General features: G+C 43.0%; 1 protein-coding gene across 10 annotated transcripts in view; it reads right to left on the bottom strand.

The window, feature by feature from the left end:
* The window catches only part of Cht6 (Chitinase 6), a 114,617-nt gene that overhangs the window by 4,901 nt on the left and 84,703 nt on the right, over nt 1-25,013 (bottom strand). For 3 of the 10 annotated variants that reach the window (XM_076180251.1, XM_076180155.1, XM_076180569.1), the window contains exons 5-17: nt 16,414-16,538; nt 15,922-16,051; nt 14,522-14,707; nt 13,288-13,413; nt 12,253-12,446; nt 11,357-11,578; nt 7,252-7,377; nt 6,597-6,724; nt 5,991-6,113; nt 4,802-5,072; nt 3,589-3,714; nt 2,579-3,355; nt 652-778 (exon numbers count right to left, since the gene is read on the bottom strand). In XM_076180251.1, the coding sequence (XP_076036366.1) occupies nt 652-778; nt 2,579-3,355; nt 3,589-3,714; nt 4,802-5,072; nt 5,991-6,113; nt 6,597-6,724; nt 7,252-7,377; nt 11,357-11,578; nt 12,253-12,446; nt 13,288-13,413; nt 14,522-14,707; nt 15,922-16,051; nt 16,414-16,538 (2,661 nt within the window). The remainder of the gene's footprint in view (nt 1-651; nt 779-2,578; nt 3,356-3,588; nt 3,715-4,801; nt 5,073-5,990; nt 6,114-6,596; nt 6,725-7,251; nt 7,378-11,356; nt 11,579-12,252; nt 12,447-13,287; nt 13,414-14,521; nt 14,708-15,921; nt 16,052-16,413; nt 16,539-25,013) is intronic. The other 7 variants (XM_076180315.1, XM_076180656.1, XM_076180385.1 and 4 more) reach the window with 4 other exon arrangements.

Here is a 25,013-nt window from a genome sequence, read left to right as displayed (position 1 = left end):
GGTTGAAGGTGTTGTAGTAGTGGACGGGGTTGTAGTGGTTGAAGGTGTTGTAGTAGTGGACGGGGTTGTAGTGGTTGAAGGTGTTGTAGTAGTAGACGGGGTTGTAGTAGTGGACGGGGTTGTAGTGGTTGAAGGTGTTGTAGTAGTCGTAGACGACGTTGTAGTAGTGGGCGGCGTTGTTGTGGTAGACGAGGTCGTCGTAGATTCAGTTGTAGTTGTAGACTGCCTTGTAGTAGTGGGAGGAAAAGTAGATGTACTTATGTGATCAACTGTACGCTGAGGTGGATCGACGTGGCCCAAGTCCTGCTCGACCTCCTGCAGGAAAGGAGGAGCTGGGAAGGATCCCCCTTCTGAGGGCCTGGCAGGACTCTGCTGGGTTGGGAGGGAGGAGGATGAGGATGAGGAAGAAGAGGAGGAGGAGGACTTGGCGAAGTGTCTCACGTGGTGAGGTTCTGGGACACCAACAAGAGGCCTCTCGCCCTCGAACTGCAACAACAAGTCCCCATCATGCACCGGGCTACCAAGGTCATGCTCGACTGAGGAGAACGGGGCCAGGATGCTGGGTTGCTTGGAGGGGGAGGAGGAGGAGGTTGAGGAGGAGGAGGTGGGTGACGGGGGACGTACTACCACGGGATGGTAGCGCACACTCACGGGACTTACTGCAGCAGAAGGCGTCTCGGTGGTCAGGAGAACCTCATCCCCAAAAGTCGTCGCTACCTCCTCCTCCAGAGTCGTCGCCGGAGCGGCGGTGGGCCGAGAGCGTTGGATGGTCACGTACCTGAAGAAGGCGTTAGCGAAAGATCAGTTAACGTACTTCATGGTTATGTGCTACGAGAGAGGAAAAAAAACTTATATCATCTTATCGATCAGAGATATTCGCAGTTTTGTTCTTGTGTGCGTGTACAGATGCTTAGGAAAGTTCTGGCGGCGTTTGGTGTCATTTCAGGGAAAGAACGTGCCCTTTGCAGTTTAGGGCACAGCCGGATACTAAAGACCTGAACCACACGGGAGTTTCCACTGTACAGCTATTCCTTTGGTTGCCAGGCAATTTTATCAAACTTTAAAAAATTCTGCGTGGCAAAAGAGTTACTCTATCGGTCTATGCAAGGCGATGCATTTTACTGCAGGCGAATAATGTGAGGAAAAACAGAGGCCCATTTGTACAAAGGAAAACGTTGCGTGGTTCAAGTCTTCTGCACCCAATTGCACACTTATACAGTCGGTCAAAAAAGTTTGTCACCCATGGAACGTTGTTGATGACTCGAGAGCACCATTCATAGTGGGATCTTTATAAAAATAATAATTATAAAAATAAATAAATAAACAAATAAATAAAAAATACACAAACAAATAAATCAATCAAATCAAATAATTTAAAAGACGCATGTTTTTTAAACCAAAAGTTCATGATCAGAAATCCCACCGATCGTCATCTTAGCAACAATAAGTATCAATAAATAGATAAATAGACAAATGAATATATAACTAGATAAATACTTTTTCAACCGACTGTACATAAAGCTGCTGGAGAACAGTTTATCAAAACAATTTAACAGATTCGAAGCTTTGCAGCGAGTAAATGTACATCCACGTAGACGTACATCGACTCAAACGCAGACAAACATTATACATAAATGTGTACATGTGGAAGTGTGCATGTATGTGCGCATGTGCATGCTTGCGCGTGTATAAGCACTTGTATAAGTGCATATGTGCGTAAATTTAAGCGAGGGTAGGCGTGTGTGTGTGTGTGTGTGTGTGTGTGTGTGTGTGTGTGTGTGTGTGTGTGTGTGTGTGTGTGTGTGTGTGTGTGTGCGTGTGTGTGTGTGTGTGTGCGCGCGTGTGTGTGTGTGCATTTATGTACACACAGATATAAGCTGTTCACATATGCATGAAGCCGACCAGTACTGTGGCAAACTCTACCAACTTTATTATGCCAAAGCCCGAACGATTTCGTTAGAGAGCCGAAAGCCGGATCAGGCCTTGGACGGGGTCTCGATCCACCTGGGCCCTGTTCAGCCCGTATCCCGCCACCCCCTCGTCTGCATAAAGAGGCTATCACACTGGGTTATTTTTCCTCTCACATCCTACCTCCAACCTCCATATGAATAACTAGAACATGACTTCACTTACAGAAATCTAGACTTCTCCAAGAACACTTCAATAGAATCTCTAACATTTGTATATTTTTACAATTTTATCATTCAGCTTTGCTATATATGATGGAAAAACTATTTGATATTCGGAGATTTGAAAAGTAAAATATTGTAACCGAAGTCGTTTTTACTCGTACGAACTCTCAACAATTGGCGCTGGTGAAGCCCGTGGAAGCCCAGTGTGATAACCCCCTCAATCGTTCAGAATTTGGCGCACGAAGAAGGTAGACATTATTCCACAGCACTGTAGAGGCTAAGCGGACACTGTCGTCCCACGGATTAGTCGAACGAAGAACAAAAGCGTTAATGACGTCATGTCGACCGACCGAGACACGACCGATGACATCACCCTGCACACAGCAGATAGAGGAACACGAAGCGGCAAGCCATCCAGCCAGCGAGGACTCGAGATCGAGGACTACCTGGGCGTCGTAGGACCACCGGCGATGCGCTTCGGTGCCCCTGGGGCCTCCTGCCCGGGCACCGAAGTGAAAGGTCCCTCTCGAGAGACTTCGGGAGCTCCTAGGGCCCCGAATCCAACACCAGTCTCATCCTGCTCCTGCAGGAACACCCCAGGAGCTTCGGTAGTTGTTTCGATCTGAGGACGACGTCTGTTAATGGTAACGTACTCAAGTGTAAACTCCGTAGTAGCCGGCAGTTCCCGAAGTTCCTGATCGCCTCCTACTCCTGCGACGGCGACGGCAAGCTGCTCTTCGCCAGCGACTGCTGCACCGTCGGCGAATGTTGTGTCGTCGGCGACAGCTGCGTCGTCGGCGACTGCGGGCGACGCCGTGGGACGGCGGCGGCGGTCGATAGTCACGTAAGTCAGTTCACGGGTCGTGTCACGGGAGAAGGACGACTGGTCTTGCTGGAAGCCCGTCTGCTGGAAGCCCGTCTGTCGGGAGCCCGTCTGTTGGAAGCCCGTCTGCTGGAAGCTCTCCCGCTGGAGACCCTCCTGTAGAGGGGCTTCAGTCGTCTTGGGTCGTTGTCTCCTGATGGAGGTGTACTCCGGCCTCTGCCCAGCCGTGGAGCCACGGGTGGACGTCCCCCTGGACGAGGACGTTCCTCTCAAGGTTCCTCGCGAAGTTCCTCGCGAAGTTTCTCGGGTTGGAGTCGTGTCGATGACTTCTTCGACAACTTCTTCGACAACTTCTTCGACCACTTCGACGGCAGGCTCCTGCGGTGCGGCTGCTTCGGGTCTGGAGGAAAAAGAGGAGTGAGAGGTCCTCGCTATAAATGTGAATAAAATCCTACGATCACCAAAATGGTTTTAGAGGGTCAATTAGAAAAAGGAAAAAGAAAAAAATTCGAGTTTTTACATCATGCATGATGCATGGTCCTCTTCTTCCTACCCGATTTAAGACAACAAAAGCCTCCTCATCTCTTCACTTGAAATATCAAAGAACCTCAATGACGAAGGTTAACCTCATACCTCTGCCTCGAGATTGAGGAGTACTGGGGCTTCGTTGGTCTCCTCTGGGTCGTCGTGGTTTCCTTGTCAGACGTCTTCGTGGGTTCGTTGACGGGGGACTGGGGTCCTCCAGAGTTGCGGGTCAGCCTTCGGGGAGGAGGAGGAGGAGGAGGAAGGACGAGAGAAAATGAGAAACTTTTACTCAAGAATCAATACCTTCAACATTGTGACATATTTCTGTCTGTTTCAGCAAAAAGACGGGCGATCTCATGCACTTGACAATTAGACGACGTCCTCAAATGGGTCTCGATCGAGCGAGAGCCCATTTAGACTAGAGGGTGTCCATCAGGATCGCCTGTCCTTTGGCCAGAATAATAGCTATGAAATTCGCCCTCGGGTTAAAGAGGTGAATATCGTTCTGAACATTTCCCTTGTACGTACCCAGAGTCTTCGGTCAAAATGAACAAAACAAACACTTTGCACTATTAGGATACAGTCTAGTGTGGTTACTACGTATAATATTCTACTTTGAAACAAAAGTGGTGTTTTGTCCCATACTGGGTTTGTGTTTCTTTCCATATTTGGGTTTGTGGTAGTTTGTTGCATGCGTAGGTTTGTGGCAGTTTGTCGCATGCTTGGGTTTGCGGCGGTTTGTCGCATGCTTGAAAAGGCCTTGAGGTCCTCTGCTTGAATGTTTAAGTTTTGGGTCAACTCTGATATATAAATCTTCTAAAATTGGGAGGCGTCTATCATCTATACATACATCCAAAATACCTGTGTTTTCTTCTTGCATGTTTCAACTACTCTGAATTGTGAAGGACTTCAGGGAGTTTGATCTAAATAGTGCCAAATAGTTTTAGTCTGTCTCTGGGCACCATCAGTGCCATGTGGGCAGGCTCTTTCAGTCAGCTAAGCAAAGTTCCCGAGGCTTGAGTGGAAGGACTGGTTTAACAATTGATATGTTTCGAGCTAATTTGTTGGTCACTAAGATAAAGGTGCCTCTGTTAAGTTATTTAAGTTATGTTACCATTCATTATCATGCAAAATAAAGAATGGCCAAGAGGATACAGGGTATGACTGGGTTAATGTGTATATATATATATATATATATATATATATATATATATATATATATATATATATATACATATATATATATACATATATATATATATATATATATATATATATATATATATATATATATATATATATATATATACTGTATACTTACGCTCTGCTAACGGCGTTGCTGGGTACATCCTTGACACTCGTATCCTGCAGAAGGTCATCCTGTCCTCCCACGACGTCGTATTCAGGGTATTCCTCGTCGTAGTAGTAGTAGTAATCGTAGTCGTTGGAGATGGCCGTGGTCGTCGGGATCGGGGTGGTCGTGCCGGGGGTTCTGCGAGAGCTGGCGGCCGCTCCGCCCCTCGACTTGGTCGTCTTACACTTGACGCGGTCCTGGTGGTTGCACGAGTCGATCGACTTGTCGAAGATGAGACCTGCGTGAGAGAGGTCGAATAGAAACGGGTCGAGGTCGAGGAGGAGGAAGGACAGTAAGAGGAGGAGGAGGGGGGAAAAGAGAAGGCAGAGGAGGGGGGACGAGCAGGAGAAAAAGGAGGAAGATCAGGAAGAACAGAAGGATCAGCAGGAGTGGGATGAGATGAAGGAGTGATAAAAGGAGTAGATGGAAAAGGAGAAAGATGATTAGGAGATGGAGACGGGGAAAGATGATTAGGGGATGGATAAGGAGCAAGAGGAGGAGCAAGAGACGGAGCAGGAGGAGGATCAGGTCATAATACGCGAGACGGGAGTCCCCCTGGAGTACTAATTCAACTCCCCGTAGAAGCGGCAGGAAAGACTTCCTGCGGCGGCGATCTCCCCTACATAGCTTTTTTTTTCTGCCTAAGCCTGAGAAAGTTTAGTCAACCGAGGGTGGGGGGGGTGAGAGTGCGAAAAATAATGTCACAACTAACTGTGGCCCTAGTTTGTACCGAGTAGGAAAAAAAGGCGCCTTGTAGCCTAGTGATAGTTTCGAACAAACTGCGCTGTTTTATGCCCTCCCAACTTTCATCAATTTAAGAAAATTGTTCTGTGCTCCCTCTACCTCCTTTTCCCTCTCCCACCTTCCTCTCTCTCCCATCTCCCTCTCTCTCCCACCTCTCTCTCTCTCTCTCTCTCTCTCTCTCTCTCTCTCTCTCTCTCTCTCTCTCTCTCTCTCTCTCTCTCTCTCTCTCTCTCTCTCTCTCCTACCTCCCTCCCTCTCTCCCTCCCTCCCTCCCTCTCCTTCTCCCTCTGCCCCCCCCCTCTCTCTCTCTCTCTCTCTCTCTCTCTCTCTCTCTCTCTCTCTCTCTCTCTTCTCTTTCTCTCTCCCTCTCTCTCTCTTTCTCTCTCTCTTGCTCTTTCTCTCTTTTTCTTACCTGAAGGACACGTGAAGGCGTGGGCCACAACCCCGAGTCCGGAGGCTCCAGAGTCGAGGCACCAGAAGTACTTGCGGCAGTCATCCGGGTTCGGGTAAAAGCCTTCCCTCTTGCACGCAAAGCCTGCAACACAAAACAACACAAGGGTTACCTGTCAGCGGTGGAGGGGACTGGCATGGGGCTGCTGGGGTTGGGGCTGGGGCTGCTGGGGAGGGGCCTGGGGATGCTAAGTGTGGCGACTGAGGGCTGGTATGTCAAGTCTTTGTCAAGACACAACCAGGTCGTGGTTTAAGATGTTTTGTGTATCTCGTAACGTTTTTTGAGTCAGTGTCGCCCCCTTTTTTTGTGCGGGCGTCAGCGTGGCGAAAGGGTTGAAGACTTTCGACAAAGTCCTTCGGTAGAAGGACAGACCCCCTTTTCGAATTCTATCCTGGTGAGGGCCTCAGCAAAGTGAAGGAGCTTAGGCCATGTCTTTGACAGTGACATTCTTAATTTTCTAATTTCACCTCGGCTAACGCCAGGCAATTCAGTTAAATCAAAGGAGGTGTCACCATGACAGACGTGAGTGGGGTGGGGGTGGGGGTGGTGGGGTGAGGTGGGACCTACCAGAAACACTTCCAGGAGTCGTTGGGGGCTCCGGTGTGTTGAGGGGGTCGATTGTAGGGGCCGGAGTTGTCCGGATGACCCCGGGGCGGCGGCGGCGTCCTGGCTTGGGTGTCGCTCTGACGAAGGTTCTGTTGAAGGAAGAAGAGGATGAGGAGACTCAAAGGGTTATCACACTGGGCAATTTTCCTCCAACATCCTACCCCCAACCTCCATTTGAATAACTAGAATATGAATTCGCTCACAGAAACCTAGACTTCTCTGAGATCATTTCAATAGTATGTCTCACATTCGTACAGGTTTACAAACTCTTAGTTGGAGACTTGAAAAATAAATTATTGTAACCAAAATAATTTTTACTCAGACAAACTCTCAACTGTCGGCGATGGTGAAGCCCGTGGAGAATAATTTCGTCTTATTTTCATATTTAGTTATTTGTGAACTTATTTTTATTTAATCCATTTTCTATGGTGACTTTATTTTCTATTTCTATTCATTTTCTATAGTGACTTTATTATACCCATTTTCTATGGTGGCTTTCTTTCTAGACATATTAATCTGTTAAATATTATTTTGTATAATAGATAGAATTTAACATGATACTTTTTCTAATAAAAAAAGAACAGGAATATATAGAGAGGACGCAGAGAAAACTCACGATGGGGTTGTGAATTCTGGGAATGGTCTAGGTGTGGTAAGGGCCGTGGTGGTCGTGGCTTCAGTCGTCGTTGTTGTTTTGGGTCTTCGGCGCCTTTGGCCAAGAAGTCCGCCGCCTTGCCGAGTCCTGATGGAGGCATTGGTTCAGGTTAAAGGACGAAGACAACCAACAAAGTTATGAAAGAGGTTCAGACTGGGTTTACGTGTTACTTGAATTTAATACCATAGCGTCCCTTTTCATTTCGTCTCACGTAAGACAAAGGATAGCAAGGTATTATGTTCTTGTAACTGTAGTGTTGTATTGTTTGTATAAGAGTACATTTTTCTTGTCTGTCTAGAAATAAAAACAGAGAGAGAGAGAGAGAGAGAGAGAGAGAGAGAGAGAGAGAGAGAGAGAGAGAGAGAGAGAGAGAGAGAGAGAGAGAGAGAGAGAGAGACCAAGAGAGAGAGATAGGAGAGAGAGAGAGAATGTGTGCGTGTGTATGCGTTAAAGTTGACACCATTATCAAATTCTAACAAAGAAATCAACTAGAAATGCTGAATACATTTGAAAATTACAAATCAATATTAAGAAAAATTTTAGTTATCAACGGAACTGAACTACTCTAGATAGATATTCCATTTTCAAGAGAAATCTAGAGAAATATAATTACAATGACAGAAATAAACATGAAGAGAAACTGGTTCATGAATATAAGCATGAAATTATCTCATATAGAGTTCACATTCACTTAGCGTAATTACACAATAAAACATGAAAGACAATCAACGCTTAAACATAATATAAATAACAAATCATAATGGATTATTCGCCATGCAGACAACACCACTACTCGTGCAACACATGCTAAAAATAAAGTAAAATGGTATCATGCAGATATGATCAAAATCAAATCTATGTCGGGCAGGACCTCCAGGATATAGCCGATATGACGTCATGTCGTCGATGATCCTGACGCGGGGGCTGGATCCAGTGGGACCGTGTTACTGGGCGACCATGCGCATTGATTAATGTCTAGGTACACCATACACTCATAATACAAGCACAAATTAATGCACTTTCTCGTACATGCCTTAAATAAAAACTGCACCTAGGTGATGCAATCAATTTTGAAGGAAGTTTGGAAAGGCTAAAGAAAAAATGGATGCTTCAGGTTTAGGAATATCAAGAGTAGAAGAAATTCGTAGAAATAAAAATAATCACGACAGAAGAAAACGTCGATTTTGAAGACGATAGAATCAAAGGAGAATGGGGTACTGGGGAGTTAAGAAAAATGGTTAATACATCATTAGTAAATATGATAAACATGTTAGCAAATGCAAACATGCAGGGAAAAATATATATAATTTGTACAAATTTAGTCTGCTTGGCAAAAAACACATAGATAATAAGTTTTCCAGGAATGCATCGAAGAATCTACAACTGTCAGTTGATTCTCAAAAAGCTTTGAATGGAATTATTTTTCGTCCGCCAATCACACTGGACAGATGGGGAGTGTGAGGTAGGGCCTATTAATCAGGTTAGTCAGAATATATTCTAATCAATTAAATGATCTTAAGAAATTAAAAAAAGAAACGGGATTTGACACCTTGTTGACGATATTCTCGAAAAAAAATTAACATTATTTCTTCCACTTTTGTGACTTGAATAAATTCTCATTGTTTTGTGTTTACAATAAATGTAATACCAAACGAACAAAACAAACACTGCACTATTAGGAGTAAGAAATTAGTACTGAACATGCATTTCGAACAGACTTTCAACAGGACAACGGACAAATGCAGGTTATTGTGTGCACATACAAACAAACAAACACTGGTTAATAAAATCTGTAGACAAACGCTGGGCATCATCTGCCAGATGGCATACAACGACAATCCCGGCTGCGTTAAGGGAAGAAAAAAATCATGTAAGTTGATTCTTTCAATTTCCCCCCTGGGTCAAGTGTTAGAAAAGGGGACAAGTGGGGAGGAGGGTACTTGGGGGGGGAAGGAGACTTAGAGGAGAGAAAAGGAGAGGGGGGAGAGGGAAAGGGAAGGGGAGAGAGACAAGGGAGAGAGGGAAAGGAGAAAGGGAGGGGAGCGAGGGAAAGGAAAGGGAGAGGAGGTGGAGGGGGAGAGATGAGTGAGGGAGGGAGGAGAGAGGGATGGAAGCAAAGGGAAGGAGGTAGGAGGGAGGGGAGGGAGAGGGAGAGGGAGAGGGAGAGGGAGGGAGGGAGAGGGAGGGAGGGAGGGAATGGGGAGGGAGGGAGAAGGAGGGTGAGGGAGAGGGAGGGAGGGAATGGGGAAGGAACGGAGAGGTAGGGGGAGGAGGCAGAGGAGGAAGGGAAAAGGGACGGAAGGGGGGAGATGAGAGAGGGGGAGAAGGGCTGTAATACCCCTCACGAGAGACAGGCGAGTGTTGATGACGATGATAATGATGATGACAATGACGATAACGATAACAGTGATGACGATGGTAATGGTGATCATGATGACAATAATGACTATAGTGATAACATATTAGTGATCTCTGAAAGCAACACTCAGTCTCTCTGTACCCTCTTCCTCTTCCTCTTCCTTCGCCTCTTCCTCCTCCTCCTCCTCCTCTTCCTCCTCCTTCCATGGTCTTCCTTGTTCCTTCTTAGTTCGAAGACCTCTCATAACTGAATAAAACCACCTGGCCTTTTGCAGAATATGTACAACCCCCTTTTCGACCTCGAATGACCTTTCCAAGTGCCGTAACCCTTCCCACACTTTATTCTGTTTAAGGCCAGGCGATTTTATTCGAGTGAGTGGGGAACCCGCGCTCTAACGAGACGTGCGCGTGCGCAGATCAAAAGCTGAAGCGGCTGCCACGTGCACGTCATACATGCAACAGTCAGGTTGTGCAGATGTTATAGGTTGGGGCTGTTATTGCTACACACCACAACCTCTTAATTCCACAAGAGCATTACTCTAAACTCCCTTACTTAATAAGTGAGGCATTAAACTAGGTCTTAATTCTATGTCCCTAATCTAGTATCCACCTAGTATGTGCGATAATAATATATCTCTCTAAAATAGGTCTAATCTAGGTACCGGTTCTAGTTCAACATCAAACTACAATTCTATCTTAAGCTCAAGTTAAAACAACTACTTCCCATCCCTTTAGTAATCTGTCACAATTCACTTTTTTCAAGATGTAACCATATTATCCTATACTATCTCCATTTAATCAATTTACCAACTAACATCCAGTGTTCATTTCATATTCTAAATCCAGACTATTTCTCTCAGGTGAAAGCAAGTCCCAACACTAAGATGAAGCATTTATAAACTATCTGGATTGATATAAAGTTGTTTATGAGCGGTCCTTTTTAATTCAAGATTCAATTTATAATCATAATCATTCTCATTAAATCTAAAAGATGGAGGGGCATCAGGAGGTCGTATCCTTATCTGCTTAACGTGTTTCTATGGTTCTTCAGTTTGGATCCTTACTCCTTCTACTGAAATAATGATTTTCTTCCTTTGCCTCCTATTCTTAACGTTCTTGGGTATCGTAAACCAAAGGAATTTTTTCTCTTTGGTGATCAGTGTTCTCATGAGTGTTAGATCTTCCAGTTATCTCTGCCAGACCTTTCCTCTCTTCTAACAAATTTATTTTTCTAGATAAGAACCCCCCTTAAAAAGTATCTTAGTGTTATATCCCAGTTCCCTTTGGCCTACCTCTGCCTTCAGAAATACTTTCAGATTCAACCACGCTCCTGTAGCGCCTTCCTATATTTTGTTTCAGCTTTTCTGAAAAAAGTTAGACTCATTCTCATGGCAGCATCTCCAGCATCCGTAGCTGTTGTATTCAAATGACTCTACCTTTTCTCAGTCCATATCTCATAAACTTGTGTTCGGTCAATGCCAGGCGATTTCGTTCAGATGAGAGACGGAGCAAACGTGGGTTTCTATCGACTGAGACCCCGTTTTGTCCCAGATCTACGGGAGTCGAACGAAATCATATGACACTATACGAAAACAATTAGAGTATTACTTCCCCGATATTCTTCTTTACTCCCTCCCTTCGTCCTCGTGTTAATCCTACTGGTACCTCCTCTCCTATGACCTACTTCTTCCTTAAAGATCAAAACTACCTTGTCCTTGAGGAGGTCTCTCGCTCTTGGGTTAACTCAGCTAGTGTTGCTCCAGGTCTTCCTCGCTCTTGAGTCGCCGAAGTACGTCTTCGGCTGCTTGTGCTATCTGTTCGTGTGGCAGTAGAGACCCTTGTGCGCGAGGAGCCCCTAGTTCGGAAGGGGAGGGTGCCCCTCGTTGTGCCAGTTCTCGAGGGTTCTCCTCGAACTCGGGTGCTACCTTGTCTGTCGGTTCGAGGGTGGGGTTGGGGGGTTAGTGCCAAAAAGGAGTGAACGGGTTAAATCCCCGAAGCACTCTGTGGTTGGGTTGGACACAAAATAGGCCAGTGAGTCAAGAATAGTTAAGGAATAGTTAAGAGTAGGTGGGAGTAGTGCTGCAAGAATGGTCGGCCCTCCGGTACATCCTGTAATGAAACATGTTAGTGCTCTTTTCCTTTGTAAATTCTTTACCGGGCAGGAACACTTAAAAAATCAAGAGGATTCGAATTCTTGGTGAAAGGTTTATTTGACTGAAGCTCCCTGCTCCTCATCCGGACCATCTGGAGAGAAAGTCTGAAAGGCAATGCTCTGTTTACTGTTGTAGGACTTTTGTATTTGTTAGAGATTATGATGACTTTATTGGAATTGAAGAAATTGGAAATCTTATGCAAGACAGTGTCAGTGTAGAGAAAGTATTAATAGTTTTTTTTTCAGTTACACAAGTGAAAAGAACAAATAAATGGGTTTAGTGAAAGTGAACCGAAGATTCTGCATTCTGACATCACATGCTAGGGGGTACATTTTTTTTTCTTACAAAAGAAACAAAAAATAATTTTCACATTCTCCAATTTACACTTACGCTCGTATACACAGCCACACGCACATGCAGGATGGATGTCTGGCATCCTCTTTGTCATTACCTGGTGGTGTCTGTGGCCTGGGCAGGGGTGCTCCCGCGAATGGCCTTGGCCTCGTTCTCGGATGACTCGTAGAGGGCCCTCTTGCCCGCTTCGATGAGTGGATATTTCTCCCCATTGCAGATGCCACGGAAGTCGTCACTGTCGACACTCCAGAACATGATGCCGCCAAGGCCGTTGTCCCGCACATATTCGGCCTGAAGGAGACGTGGTTGAAGTCATACAAAAGTTCTTTTATACTGTCATATACCTGTACAGTATTTTCGTGTATTTTTTGAAAAGGATATAAAATCATATCTGGTCATTTCTTTACGAAGCTTGTCTTTTGTGTAAATTTGATTTGATGCTTTGTTTCGATGCAAGATCATGAACCGATGAAATTCAAACAATTTTCAATTGTACAAATTTCTAGTGGTGGAGGTAAGGCCAACATAATCAAACAAATGATGAGTTTATAACAAAACACGACAAAAGTTAGGCATCAATATTTGTAAATAAAATGTTCGTGATATTTAGTAGTTTCCAAGTGTATTAAACGTACGCTACCACATACATATCATTACATCTTACTTCAGAGTTTACAAAGAAACCAAAAGTTTGCACTAGTATTGAATGTATAAAGAGACTAAAATCTTAAAAAAAAAAAAAATCAAATGACAAAAAAAAAAAAAAATCAGGCTATCAAAATTATGAAAGTAACGACTTATTTTTACATAAAAAAAAAAAAAAAAATAAATGCTCCAGAAGGATGAAAAGAAAAAATCCACCAAATTAATAATAATTTAAATTCGAATGCTAAAAGCAAGAAATTCGATCCCATTGATGACAAGTACAATAATCATAAATCGCTTCTCAAAGTTCGTCATTTTCATCCACTGTCCATTTCTTCTTGAGAGGCTCTATGATCAAGTACTTAAGACAATAAACGATGTAATATAATCTGCGACAATATGATGAAGGATGTTTTGAATCTCGATAGAAAACGGGAAACAAACCACAACAATGAAAACAGTCAAATGCTCCTCAACGACAGTTTACCTTTACTTCCACGATTCCCTCGTCGTCGTAGCCCACCCACTGGTTACCCTGGTAGGCGTAGGGTCCGATCCGCCTTGGGTACGGCTTCCGGACTTTCCAGTCATTGGAGGCCACGTTCTCGCACACCTGCAAAGGCGACCGCAAAAGAATAACAAGGCTCCTTCGTGAGTAGTTTGCCTCAAGTGAAATAAAAGAGCCTCGCAGCAGGTATAGTAATATTATGCATATACATATACACATATACATTTACACACACACACACACACACACACACACACACACACACACACACACACACACACACACACACACACACACACACACACACACACACACACATTCACACACACACACATACATACATATACACACACACACACACACACACACACACACACACACACACACACACACACACACACACACACACACACACACACATATATAATATATATATATATATATATATATATATATATATATTTACATACCTATACATATACTAGTACATATACATATACATATACATATACATGTATATATATATTTACATACCTATACATATACTAGTACATATACATATACATATACATGTATACATATACATATATACATATACATATACAAATACACACACACACACACATATACATTTACACACACACACACACACACACACACACACACACACACACACACACACACACACACACACACACATATATATATATATATATATATATACATACCAATACACATACTAGTACATATACATATACATATACATATACATGTATACATATACATATATACATATACATATACAAACACACACACACACACACACACACACACACACACACACACACACACACACACACACACACACACACACACACACACACATATATATATATATATATATATATATATATATATGTATGCATATATACATATATATGCATATACGTACATATTTGTTGAAATCATGACAAATGTGTGAATGAGGGTGGGAGGAGTTGTACGAGAAAGCTAGTGTACTAGATTCCTACGTTTCAACTAAAAAGCCATCTACTAGCTTTCTCGCACAGCCCCTCTCGCCCTCATTTACACATACGCACATGCATACACACATACATAAACACATGATTACATGCGAGTTATATTTTGGATATATACAGTATAAACGTGGTCATGTTTGTATGCATTTCCTTTGAGACAGTTGGCCACCCACCTCGTAGAAGGCCATGAAACCGTTTTCTTTGGTGTATTTGCCTTGCTCGCCGGGCCCGTCCGTCGAGGAGCCGAATTCATGGAAGGCGCCGTCGATGAGCGTGTAGGAGCGGCCGTAAGTCGGAATGCCCATCACCAACTTGTCTCGTTCGGCGCCCTTCGACAGATAATAGTTGATGGTCCAGTCCTGAGGAAGAAAGAGCCGTGTAAGGGTGAGGTGGGGGGCTGGTTGGGGGATGTTTATGTTGTGATTGTGTAGTTACTGTAGTTGTTGTGGTTGGGGGTATTGGTGTTGTTCATGGTTATGGTTGTTGTGGTTGTTGTATTTATGGTTGTGGCTAGTTATTGTTGTTGTTGTTGATGATGGTTAGCCTTCAGTGTTAGAAGGTTATGACACCGAAGTTACAAACGAAACCAATGTTCTCCTGCCATAGATCCTCCACCCCGAATATATTATGGTTGTGCCCGTGCACTACCAGTACTAACCAGTCTGTAAACATCTGTATGATTATATATGAAGTATTTTTTTTGTGTCATGGTCGGGTGGTATTACAGATGCTGGTTAGGGTGGTGGAGGCGGTGGTGGTAGTGGTGGTTGTGTGGTAAATGTGTGTGGTGGTGGTGGTGTGGTAAGTGTGTGGTGGTGGATGGAAAGGGGATTTAAGGTGTGTTTGTGTGTGGGAGGCGTGAGAGTGTGGTGGTGAGGTGGTAGTGGCGGCTTAGGGGACGAGCTATAACATTGAGGTTTCTTGTTATCTATTTTCTATTATTATCATCTGAATAACACAATCGTTATTGTTTATCTGTGAGTGTGGTCTCTTTGTGTATGTCTTTTCCTGTTGATGCGCAAATATTCTTTAGTGCTTCCCCTTGTTCTTGTCAAGAAGTTTCTGTAATTGGTCCTAAAACTGCTCTCTTCCAGCTGCTCTTTTCCAGCTGCTCTTTTCCAGCTGCCCCTTTTCACCTCCCGGTTCTCCTCCACGAAACCTTCCGTCTCCTACCCACAGAGAGCCTCCAGGTCCTCCTCCTCCTCCTCCTCCTCCTCCTCCTACTCCTCCTCCTCATCATCATCATCATTCTTCAGGTCATCAACCTATTGTACTAATCCAGATTTCCCCGTCCTCTCTCCTTATTTTTCAAGGCGCCCTATATCCACTACTATCATTTTTCTCTCCTCTTCTGCCCCCATATCACGGACTTAAAGCCCGTGAGAGTGACATTTCACAAAAAGAAAAAAAAAAAGTCTGCCCCTCTCCTTCCCCCATCTCCCCCGTCCATGGCCAACGGCCCCATGCTCCTGAAGACCCCGCAATCACAAGCTTAGTATGCCATTTTGATGGATACAATGAGAACTATCTTAAGAGTGTAAAAAGGATCAGTATTATTGGTTCCTCTACTCACCACGTTGAGCTGCGCGTTCCATTCGTACTCAGAAGTTCCTGGGGCTGCCAGGAGTGAGGCGTGATGGTTCACGGATGGCTCGTAGGAGCTGTGGTAGTCGTAGTTCAGAATGTTGAAGAAGTCCAGATACCTGTGGAAGAAAGGATAATTAAAAGAATGATCCAGACTCCAAGGGAAGTTCAACCTACCCTGATTAATCGTTCTAGCTCGGTGACAAATTGAATAAGATTTATTCTGTCTTAGGAAAGGGCGATTTTAGCCTTGATGGTCGACTACAGACCCGGTCTATCCTTTGTGGAAGAAGAGCAATACAGCCTTTGTACTTCACCTTGGTGCCTTCATCCGCTTTGGTAAGATGACCTGTGGTCTCGGAAGTGCATGTGTCGTGTTGAGCGTATGTAATAGCCGCGTTTGTGAAAGGACTGAAATCTTCGTAATCAGCTCGAGTATGTGGACAAAGTGTTGGGGATAAACCTTGTGTGGTATACTTACGCGTTCAGTATGGGCACATCGTAGCCGCTGTCGATGTAGTTCTGTCCCGCTGGCACGGCCATGGTTAGGAGAAGTCGCCCCTTCTTCGTCTTAGAGCCCTCATCCTCGAAGGCCTCACGGAGTTCCTAAGGGAACAGAAGGAGGTGGTGGTTAGTCAAAGCCTAAGTAATTTGCTCCTCTCTCTTTCTCTTTCTCTCTCTCTCGTTTATGTGCTAATAAAAAGTATATATATTGTGTATTTGTGGTTACAAACATTTGTGTGTGTGTGTGTGTGTGTGTGTGTGTGTGTGTGTGTGTGTGTGTGTGTGTTTCTATATGTAAAGACACCTGCAGATGTGAGTATGTAATTATATGTGCATATGTGTAAGCGTATGCGTGTGTATCCATGTTTATGTATGTGCATTTGTGCATGCGTGATGTTCAAGTGTGTGCGTGTTTACGTGCATGTACGTGTTGCATGGTCCATTTCTGTTATCACCGACATCGTCCTTGCATGAGAAAATAATTTCTATTTTCTTACAATAAATTACCACAACTTCTGATCTGCAATCAAATATATATGTTTAGAATAATAAATAAACATTCATTTACGCAAATTGTATAGAATCGAAATCTAATTTAATGAAAAACAATAAGAAGAAATCGCTTATACGCAGGATTTAATGTCATGTGTTTACCTCGTCGCGCCAGAGTGCGCACAAATTTCTTATAAATAACAGATGGGCCCCTGGAACATATGTGACACAAATGTTTATTGTGTCAAGCATAAAACTACAACATTCACGCAAAAGCACCCTAATAAATCATATAGATTTAATCTATGATATTATTTTTTTTCTTTAAGAACGTAATGGAAGAGCATGTACAATAACTAAAATGAATATCTTTACTCAGGGATTCGTTAACTGCAAGTTAAATTACGACGACTGACGTCTCGGAAGAGTTGGTACACCTGCGTGGGAGACCGACCAGGTCATAATGACTGATGCATCTCCTCATAAATAATTTCTTATTTGTTATACGTTGTCATGAATTATGTATTATACTTTAATAAGCACAATGTAATTTTTCAAATACTATAATTACTTGTAGCATATTGTTTTGAACAAAAGATAGCTTTGGTAGCTAGTTGGCAGTATTGTACTTTGTACCTCGGGCTAGGGATTCATCATGGGAGCCAACTGCTGTGTGTAAAGTGGTCACATGGAGCAAATGAGAAGGAGAGAGTGGGAAAAGCTGGCGGGCTGAATCGCCCTACTTCACGTCAATATTGGAAAAAATATACAATATCCATAGATATACAAAATATGTAGACAAATAGATAAATAGATAAGTAAATAAATTGATCAAAATAGATAAACTAATATATTGATAAATTAAAATCATTAAGAAAATGCATGAATTAATATATAAATGAGTAAATGAATAAATTAATAAGTAAATAGAAAATAGATAGACAAATTGATAAAGATAAATAAGTAATTGAATATATATATATATATATATATATATATATATATATATATATATATATTAATAGATACGTAAACATATGAATAAATAGATAAAAAATAAATAACTAAATTAATAATAGATAAATAAAATAAATAAATAAACAAGTAAATAGATAAATGAACATATAAACAAATCAATGAATGAACAAACAAATTAATAATAAATAAATGAATAAGCGAACAATTAAGAAATAAAAAATAGACATATAACATAAAAAAGACCAAAAATAGAAATCTATCGAAATACGAGATGCTACTCATCAATATACGTGAGTGTGTGTGTGTGTGTGTGTGTGTGTGTGTGTGTGTGTGTGTGTGTGTGTGTGTGTGTGTGTGTGTGTGTGTGTGTGTGTGTGTGTGTGTGTGTGTGTGTGTGTGCGCGCGCGAGCGTGTGCTCGTCTCCCGTGTCCGACACTTCATCATCTTTGACCTCTGTTGACCGGGCTATGACGTCCAGGGAACGAAACGTTCGATTTATTTCCACTTTTATGACGTCACGTCGCCCTCTAGGGCTGAAATAAGGAACTCGGACAAGAGGATCAAGAAACAAAAGGATGATGAACTGATTTGAATCTAAACCTACAAAAAGATCTAGTCCTTTATGTCAAAGAATTTTATTCAATGTATATGCATTCGAGTCTTAATTTTATAGAATGACGTAGATTTAAACCCAATAATGGCTTCTATTTAGTTTGAACGGATTGTGTCACCAACTTGAAGGGATTAAAATTGGATTATTTTTGGTGATGACGATTTCTTCTCATTCCTTGCAACTGTAGTACTTACAAGTGAATCCACTCGTTCTTCTGTTTACATAGTAAAGGTGGTGGGACATTACGCTAGCGTGCTACTTGCTTTTTTGCTACTTCGTTTGGGTAGAAACGACTTCGGTTACGATTTTTTTTTTCGATTTTCCAAATGTCAAATCACTTGCGTCATATGGCGAGAAGCTGAATGACGAACTAAGAGACGCTAAAACCTAGAATACGAATGTTAGACACATTTTCGAGGTGTTCTTACGGAAGTCTAGAATATTGCAACCGAAGTCGTTTCTACACAAACGGACTAGCAAAAACAAGTAGCATGCTAGGGAGAAATGCCTAGTGTGTCACCAACTTAAACCAACGACGCCTGTCGATGTTGTCTTGGTGTATCCGAAACGTTCCTTTCAAAAGCCAGATAATCAAGTGACGTAACGGAGGGAGGGGGAGGAGGGGGAGGGGGAGCGAGTGACATTTGAGTTAATACAGCTGAAGCATGACATGTGCCATGTCCTTGTGTATGTCAGTGACGGTGCTGTTATGTCATATTGATGACATATTCCTGTGTTTCGCTGTGCTTTGTAAACGCGCGCAGCTAAATACATGTACACATGCAAATCATAATTTCTATGAGTGTGCCTTTTTAGGTACTTATATAATCATGTATGCGTGTTTGTATGTATGTATGGAAATGTGTACATAGGTATGGTTTTATGCATGTTAGTACGTATGCATGCACGCGTATATATATATATATATATATGTATGTATATGTATGTGTGTATATATATATATATATATAGGTATATATATATTGTTGAGACATTCTGACAGGTTGACGTAAGCGGAGTAGGAAACACAGGAGTCTTAGTCTTGAGTTTATTCCTGACTAGTTTCGCAGGTATGTGTGTGTGTGTGTGTGTGTGTGTGTGTGTGTGTGTGTGTGTGTGTGTGTGTGTGTGTGTGTGTGTGTGTGTGTGTGTGTGTGTGTGTGTGTGTGTGTGTGTGTGTGTGTGTGTGTGTGTGTGTGTGTGTGTGTGTGTGTGAGGAATAAACTCAAGACTAAGACTCTTGTGTTTCCTACTCAGCTTATGTCATATATATATATATATATATATATATATCTATATATATATATATATATATGTATAAATACAATTATGTGTATATATAAATGTGATGCATATTTTGTATGCATATCAGTACAAGCACAGTTGGTTTCACTTATACGTACTACAGTGGCTGGTGCCTTTCGAGAAAATGTAAGCATAATCCTTTACGATATGACGATGTTTACGAGGTCGCAAAAGACTCTTACAACTCGTAAATCTACGACCAAAGATACACGGTGCTTGTAACATCTCAGAAGACGTTAGTCACTGTCGTAGTTATAGGTGGAGGCAATTGTACATGTGTTTGTTTGCTTGTTTGTTTGTGTGTGTGTGTGTTTCTGTGTGTGTGTGTGTCTGTGTGTGTATGTGTATGTGTGTGTACGAGAGAGAGAGAGAGAGAGAGAGAGAGAGAGAGAGAGAGAGAGAGAGAGAGAGAGAGAGAGAGAGAGAGAGAGAGACAGACAGACAGACAGAGAGAGAGAGAGAGAGAGAGAGAGAGAGAGAGAGAGAGAGAGAGAGAGAGAGAGAGAGAGAGATATTATATCTGAGCTACAACAAAGTACTAAAAGAAAATAAAAAAAATGACACAATGAAACAACAACTAGAGACGTTGTCATTGTAGTTTTATTATTCTGAACAATTTCCTATGCATAGTTATTATATCATATCTTTTTAACAGTACAACTTGCTACTTTCCTTAAATCTTTCATTTAACATTTATTTGATTCCAACTTTTCGGATCTATACTGTCCCCAAAGACAGTAGCGCAAGTCATTGCTAACAAAACTCTCTTATATTACAAAAATGTCGACATTCTTCTCAACTATCTTCAGCTCCGGAGTCCAAGTAGGTTCTTCTTCCGACGATGACGACATGACGTCACAGTCAGATACTTTACATTGTCAAGGTCGAAATGGACACCAATTTCGTTTTAGAATTTGATTTTTATACTTTTTTGTGGTTTCTCAAGAGGAAAAAGTCTACAATTCTTTATATACAATAATTTCCGGAACTACGATTAATCATTTCTATGTGGGCTAGTTTACGTTCAACTCAGTAAATCGTAATACAATCCTCCGTTATAAACATGTAGCAACCAAAATGCGTAGGAACTATCTTTTTTTTTTTACTATAGATATGTAGTCTGACTACCGTTAGGAAACACGGAAGAGAAATGGTAACAAGATTGTGCAGTGTAATCATTGCATCTGATTATTTCATGGTCACAAGCTACAGCGTATATCTGCTAAATGGAGCATGTGTGATAATAAGGTCTGTGTATAAACAAATGAACTACTCACCCCGCAGGACAAATTAATTACTTAGGTAATTGGAAGTGGAATAACACTGGGTGAGGTGGTGGAGGCGGAGGGACGGATGGGAAAGGGGGTGGGTGGAGGGAGAAGGGAAAGGGAGGGGTGGAGGGGGAAGGGAAGGGGTGGAAGGGTGGGAACTGGGTGGAGTTTTCCAATTCTCGTTCTTCAAGGGCAGAAATGGCGGGGCACCATCGGGTATCGGGAGGGAAGGAAGGAAGGAAGGGGGTGGAGTGGAGGGAGGGAAGAGAAAGGAGGGGAGGGAGGAAAGTATGGAGGGGGAGAGAATAGAGTAAAGGAAAGAGAAGTAGAGAGAGAAGGAGATGAAGATAGAGGAAGGAAGAAGGGATGGAGAGGGAAAAGAAAGAGCAAAGGACAGAGAGAGAGAGAGAGAGAGAGAGAGAGAGAGAGAGAGAGAGAGAGAGAGAGAGAGAGAGAGAGAGAGAGAGAGAGAGAGAGAGAGAGAGAGAGAGAGAGAGAGAGAGAGAGAGAGAGAGAGAGAGAGAGAGAGAGCAAACAGGAGAGGGCAGAGAGCAGAGGAAAAAAAGGAGAGAGGGGGAGAGAGGTCCAAAGGGAGGGAAAAAGGAAAGAGATAGAAAACGAATGGCAGAGGGAGAGAAGAAGGGGAAGGGGAGGCGGGGGAGAGAGGCAAGGAGACTTCTGAAGGACGTCGGAACCGGAAATAAGAGGGAAGTCAGGAGGAGGAGGAGGAGAAGGAGGAGGAAGAAGAAGAAGAGGAGGAGGAGGAGGAGGAGGAGAGAGAAGAAAAGAGAAACCATCTGGAGGATGATGGTGTTCCAATGGTGGCAGTAATGGTGTAAGAACTTTGGTGCCAATGTGCCCTCTTTAGTTTTTCACCTCACAGGGCGTGGGTCCAGTCGCGATAGCCTAGCACCACTTCCCCCCTCCCCCCTCCCCCATCCCCCCGGGCCTCCTTCAACCATGACCTCCCACCCCCTAACCCTCCCCTCCCCTCCCATCCCTGACCCCCCCCCCAAAACTCTCTCATTCGATCCTACAAGACTTCCAGCCTTCGTGTTGTCCTAAACAGCCGTTACGCGCCCTACGAGGTGACTAGTCATGATAACCTTTATCACAGCTCGGGGGGTTTAAGACCGTAACGTGTCCTTACTGACGTCACGCCCTGACTCTCTTGCGGGATTCGAATCACCTTCCTTTGGCTTCTCACCCCAAGATACCACTGGGTAGGCATGGTTACATTAGGGGCTACCTTATTCGCCCAGGCATTCCCAGCCATGCTGCTCCACCCTGGCCTCGATTTGGTAGACTCCTCCTCGTTGTCTCAAGGACAGACTATAGACTCCTAGACGCCTTCAGGAATCAAACTCGGGACACCCCATAAAGGATCTACCCTTTCCTTAATTTGGACACTCTGACCACGCCTCATAGCATATAATGTATATATACGTGTATATACCATATGTATATATATATATATATATATATATATATATATATATATATATATATATGCATATATATACATACATATATTCTATATATGTATATATATATATATATACATATATATATATATATTATATATATGTATATATATACATATATATATATGTGTATATATACATATATATATATGTATATATATGTATATATATACATATGTATATATATATATATACATATTTATACATATATATATACATATATATATGTATATATATGTATATATATGTATATATATATATATATATGTATATATACATATATATATATATACGTATATGTGTATATACATATATATATAAATATGTATATATATACAGTATATATATATGTATATATATATATATATATATATATATATATGTGTGTGTGTGTGTGTGTGTGTGTGTGTGTGTGTGTGTGTGTGTGTGTGTGTGTGTGTGTGTGTGTGTGTGTGTGTGTGTGTGTGTGTGTGTGTGTGTGTGTGTGTGTGTGTGTGTGTGTGTGTGAACTATAGACTCTTAGGCGCTCCCGAAGACTCAAATATAGTTTGACCTAAGGGCACGAAAAACAAGGATACAGATACTTGAGTGATGATTTCTGACTAGCCCCCCCCCCACCCGTCCCGAAATTTCTTAAGCATCCTACAGCGTTATGGGAAGGATGGTGGGTTAAACTGGGTCGAGGTGGGCTGGTTTGGTTCTAGGAGGGCTGGGTTGGGTTGGGTGGGATTAACGTGAATCGAGATGGCTTGGGGTATGTTGGGGTTGGCTTGGGTTGGGTTAGATTAGGTTAATTTGGGTTAGTTAGGTTGGATTGGGTTGAATGGGATTGGGTTGGGTTGGGTTGGGTTGGGTTAAGCTGTGTTGGATTAGGTTGGGTTGGGTTGGGTTGGGTTAGGTTGTGTTGTGTTGTGTTGGGTTGGGCTGGGTTGGGTTGGGTTGTGTTGGGTTGGGTTGTGTTGGGCTGGGTTGGGTTGTGTTGGGTTGGGTTAGGCTGTGTTGGGTTGGGTTAGGCTGTGTTGGATTAGGTTGGGTTAGGTTGGGTTGGGTTGGGCTGGGTTGGGTTGGGTTGGGCTGGGTTGGGTTGGGTTAGGCTGTGTTAGGCTGAACTTGGCTGTGTTGGGCTGGGTATAGAAGAGCCACAGGCAGAGAGAAACGAGGAGCCAGGAAATGGGTATAACAGGGATCGTCCTTTATCATTCAGTAACAAGATCTTAAATCTATTCTAGATAGCGTTAGACGATTTTTTTTTTTAGATATTCAGTGGAGTAAAAAAAAAAAAAAAAAAAAAAAAAAAAGAACTGCCATCTCAGCTCGAGCATCTCTGTGAATGAGTCAAACCATGGAGAACAGCACTAACTAACTGTAGGGAATGTGAATCCAGCGGTAACGCCGGCTTCATAGATCAAGGGGGACGCCTTTTTCCACGGCGGATGCGGGGCGGCGGCAGGGTGGCATCGGCGGCCACCCCTCGCACGCACGCACGCACGCACGCACGCACGCACCACGACGTCGCCATCGTCTGGTGGCGAAATATCAACCAACGACTTTTGAAAACGACTCATGCAGACGACTGACTGCAAGGCAAGATGGTACCCAACCCGGTATTGTGGTCGGGGAGGAGAGAAAAAAATGTGGATATTCCGGCTTGCAAAGAGATTACCTAGGTGCAGTCATGTTTGAGCGATACATTTTCTTTTTCCCCAAAGGGCCTCACTAAAGGCAGGCCTTCCTCGACAAACGAACGTCCATTTACGCCTTAACAACACGCTCTCGAACTTTCCTTGATCACTGATCGTCACGAACAAGCTTGATATACGAGACAGAAACCCCCTTCCCCATTAATCATTATCAGCCCCCAATGCATTAGGCCTGGCAGGGCAATTTGATGATTTACGAAAGTGGAAAGGGCGACCCCGGTGGGCGATGACGATGGGTGTCAATGGGGCTCCTTTGGCGCGGCCCAGAGGTTCCAGCAGACCCGCCTTGGGCTCGCCGCTCACCTACGTGACTCCTTCTTGGGCAGTGGGTGAAGGACACCGATCAGCGCTGGCCGACACTTACGTGCGCTGGATAACTGTCCTGTCAAGCGGACTGGCGCCATGCACCAGTGTACGTGTAATGTACATACATGCATGCATGCATACATACAAACATACGTACATACATACATATGTACATACATACATACATACATACATACATACATACATACATACATACATACATATTTACATACATAAATAAAAGTATATATGTATATATGTATGTATGTATGTATGTATGTATGTATGTCAGTAAGAGTGAAAGGGAGAGAGGTTGTCCTTATGATTGGGTGTCAATAGAACAAGACATGAATGCAAGAGCGTGTTGGCGTATAACCGAGCATCCCATGGGACTACAAACCCATACGTAGGCATACGCTGGGTCGCGC

The sequence above is a fragment of the Oratosquilla oratoria genome, chromosome 1 (assembly GCF_046742065.1).
Source record: "Oratosquilla oratoria isolate Oo_2021 chromosome 1, ASM4674206v1, whole genome shotgun sequence".
In the NCBI taxonomy this organism is placed as follows: Eukaryota; Metazoa; Arthropoda; class Malacostraca; order Stomatopoda; family Squillidae; genus Oratosquilla; species Oratosquilla oratoria.
Note: the sequence above shows the minus strand (reverse complement) of the source record. Positions and strands in the feature narration are given on the sequence as shown.